Consider the following 3,504-nt stretch of genomic DNA (forward strand, 5'->3'; position numbering starts at 1 on the left):
TGGGGGTACACTCCTTTAATCCCAGCACTGGACAGTGGGGGTACACTCCTTTAATCCCAGCACTGGACAGTGGGGGTACGCCCCTTTAATCCCAGTACCAGGGAGGCAGAGACAGGTGGAGCTCTGAGTTTGAGGCCTATACACTGTTGGTCTACAGAGGGAGTTCCAGGGTAGCTACACAGGCTACAGGCTACACAGAGAAATCTTGTCTTTGTTGGGGTAGGGTACAGGATGCAGGAGAAAGACTACCGGCTGAGGAACTGACACTAGGGCTAGTATATAGTAAGGGATGAGCCTTGATGATAGTTTTACAGATTTCGGAGATGGTATCAGCAAGTACAAAGTTACTGTGAGCTAATGGAACCACTTAAGTAAGGGCTTTCAAATGGGCAAGTGGTGTGTCTGTGTTCTGACTTCTATAGAAGTTCCTCTGACATTTGGTAGTTGAATGTATTATAGCAAGGACTAGTCTATGGACAGAGGCACATGACTTTTAGCCCAGCACTCAGGAAGCAGAGGCAAGCAGATCACTGAGTTCTAAGCCAACCAGGACTATATAGTGTGTTATGCCTGCCCTCACCAGCGTCAGTCTCTTGGGGTGGGGGAGTGGAGAAATAGGTGACAAGTTGTGGCAAGTGGAGGATTCATCTGATCAACTAGAGAGAGCTGTGAAGGTGAGAAGTGATTGGGCTAAACTTGGAAGTCAGCATGCAGGTTTTCGTGTGCATTTGATGGGAAGGTGGAGGTAGGAGGCCCGCCTGGTAAATGTTAGGCACGTGAACATCAGGGGTTCTTTCTGTACATCTGTGAAGCTTGGGGAGTGGAGAGCCACGGAAAGGTAGAGAGGGTGGACACTAACCTGGAGGGGAAGCTGCCCTGTCACGTGTGTCATGCACTACCCAGTTTTACAGGGCAGGAACATGGGTTGGGCTTTCTCTTTGCCTCCTGATGGAGTGTTCTCTTCTTTCTCTGAGGTACACTAGCTGGCATAACTTCAGTGCTCATTGTTTTTACTAAGCATCCCAGAATTCTGCCGTGGGTATAATTATCTCTGTAACTACCTGTCACTCAGGCTTCTCTCTGTATTTGTAGAACTTATAATGCAGGGGAAGTACTCTACCAGATAATGTTAAATTCATTCTTCAAACTGAGACAAATGCCTTAATTATCAGTGAAGTAATTAAACATTTTGTTAGGAGGCCTGGAGATCTGTGCCATCTTTTTTGTTTGTTTGTTTAACCGTGGATATGAGATGTACTTTACTGTCTCTTTGAGTAGTTCTGCTTGAGAATGCTTAACCTCTAGACCACCATCAGGCAGCTGAAGGCACACACAGAAAATAGCGCTGGTGTCAGGGTGTCTAATGCTGTGCTTGCTCACAGGAGGACAGTTTAGCCGTACAATGCAGTACTGAGACATGCTGGGTAGCTCTCCATTTCTTCTAGATGGTGAGTTTGTTAATGCAGTACTGAGACACGCTGGGTAGCTCTCCATTTCTTCTAGATGGTGAGTTTGTTGGGGGATACGGTGCTGCTGTTGAAGATCATAATCACTCCTTTTTTGTGTAGGAAGATTTCCAGTCAATGACATATGGATTTAAAATGGCCAACAGTGTGACAGATCTTCGCGTTACAGGTATAAACTATTCACAACAGTAACTTTGACGTTTTGCGTTTTGATTTGTTTTAAAAGTACTGCTCTTGTTCTAGGAATGCTGAAGGATGTGGAGGATGATCTGCAGAGGCGGGTAAAGGTGTGTCTCCTTCCTTGCTTCAGGGCTTGCGTTTTGTTTTTCAGACCAGGTTTGTGGAGCTCTGGCAGGCCTGGAAGTCACTGTGTAGACCAGGCTGTGCTTGAACTCACTTGAGCCTGCTCGCCTTGCCTCCTTGGTGCAGGGTTTATAGGCATCCACCAGCAGGCTCAGCCAGGCTGGTTTTTAAAAAATGGGAGTTTTTAATGGTAATAGTGACTTTTTTTCTTTCAGATTTTTTTAAAATTTTTTTACCTTTATTTTATGTGCATTGGTGGTTTGCCTGCGTGCATGTCTATGTGAGAATGTCAGATCTTAGAGTCACAGACAGTTGTGAGCAGCCATGTGGGTATTGGGATTTGAATCCCAGTGTTCTGGAAGAACAGTTAGTACCCTAATCTCTAAGCCATCTCTCCAGCCCCAGTGGTAGTGATTTTTATTGTAAATTGGTTTTAAATGTAGCAGAAATATTATGAGTCAGATACTTTGCTTCTGTTATTTTATTGTTTTACTTTTGTTGTTTTAAAACCTGTTTCATGATCTTTCTAATTTATAACATGCATGCATAAAACATTCATGGGAAAAAGAACAATACTAGACACTTTTTTTTGTCAGCTTTTTTTCATAACTTAGTTCTTTCTTTACTTCTCTGGGCTGTATTTGTCTAAATTTACTTTATTTTTTAATTTTAGAGTACTCGAAGTCGACAAGGAGAAGAGAGAGATCCAGAAGTTGAACTAGAAGTAATTGCCTGTCTTTTCTGTAGCTAATGTCAGAGAAGCCGTCTCTCAGTGCTCTTTGAGCTGCATTGTAATTCATAGAAGTCCCTTTAGGTGTTTCTTTAGCAACTGGTTGTTGCAAAGGACTTGTATTTTTATAGAGAGAATAGTAATACAGATCTTGTGAATATCTGACTTCAAAGCTTAAGTGTTCCTAGGAGACAGGATCTGGAAACAAAATGATCGCTTGTAGATTTTGTTTCAAACATTAGAAAACATCAAACTTTTCCATATTATCAAAGTTACTGACCCTCTTCACTTGTGTAACTGCTAACTACTTGTTTGTTGAGGTAACAGTCTAAGTTCTGACCTTAGATTAAAGACAGTCTGTGGTCTGAGTACAGCATGGCTGCTGCTCTGTTTCAAGAGAGTAGGCTTTGTTTTGGTAGCTTGTTTTGTGGGCATTTTAAAGGCTGAGCAGAGGCCTGTTGGCTAGTGAGCGCCTTTTACAGGTCCTGCTTCTTACCACACTCCCTTTCTTCCCAGCACCAGCAGTGCCTGGCAGCATTCAGCAGAGTGAAGTTCACGCGAGTGCTGCTGACAGTGCTCATAGCCTTTACTAAGAAAGAGGTGAGAGAATTGCTGGGCTGGGGTCAGTGGGAGACGGCGTGCCCTTCCTGTCCTCGCGCTTCTCTGTGTGCTCACACAACAGCCATACTAATGCTCTTGTGAAATGCAATTATAGCTTTACAGGCTATTCTATAACACACTGAGGTCTCTTGTGGATACATTAAAAACTGTTTCAAGTAATTCTTTTTTCTTGGATTCCCTCTTCCCCCATATGTGTGAGTAACTGTAGATTATTGGAATTTTTCCCTTTTTATATTTGACTGTATGTTCAATTTTTTTTTCCATTAGGTCTGTCTGTCTGTCTTTCTTTCTTTCTTTCTTTCTTTCTTTCTTTCTTTCTTTCTTTCTTTCTTTCTTTCTTATTTTCTTTCTTTCTTTCTTTCTTTCTTTCTTTCTTTCTTTCTT

The 3,504-nt window shown here is 42.4% G+C and overlaps 1 protein-coding gene across 1 annotated transcript in view; it reads left to right on the plus strand.

The window, feature by feature from the left end:
• The window catches only part of Naa35 (N(alpha)-acetyltransferase 35, NatC auxiliary subunit), a 51,145-nt gene that overhangs the window by 18,701 nt on the left and 28,940 nt on the right, over positions 1 to 3,504 (plus strand). Inside the window, exons 7-10 of the mRNA XM_021215230.1 lie at positions 1,569 to 1,635; positions 1,710 to 1,753; positions 2,443 to 2,493; positions 3,016 to 3,099. Coding sequence (XP_021070889.1) covers positions 1,569 to 1,635; positions 1,710 to 1,753; positions 2,443 to 2,493; positions 3,016 to 3,099 — 246 coding nt within the window. The remainder of the gene's footprint in view (positions 1 to 1,568; positions 1,636 to 1,709; positions 1,754 to 2,442; positions 2,494 to 3,015; positions 3,100 to 3,504) is intronic.

The sequence above is a fragment of the Mus pahari genome, chromosome 16, assembly GCF_900095145.1.
Source record: "Mus pahari chromosome 16, PAHARI_EIJ_v1.1, whole genome shotgun sequence".
NCBI lineage: Eukaryota > Metazoa > Chordata > Mammalia > Rodentia > Muridae > Mus > Mus pahari.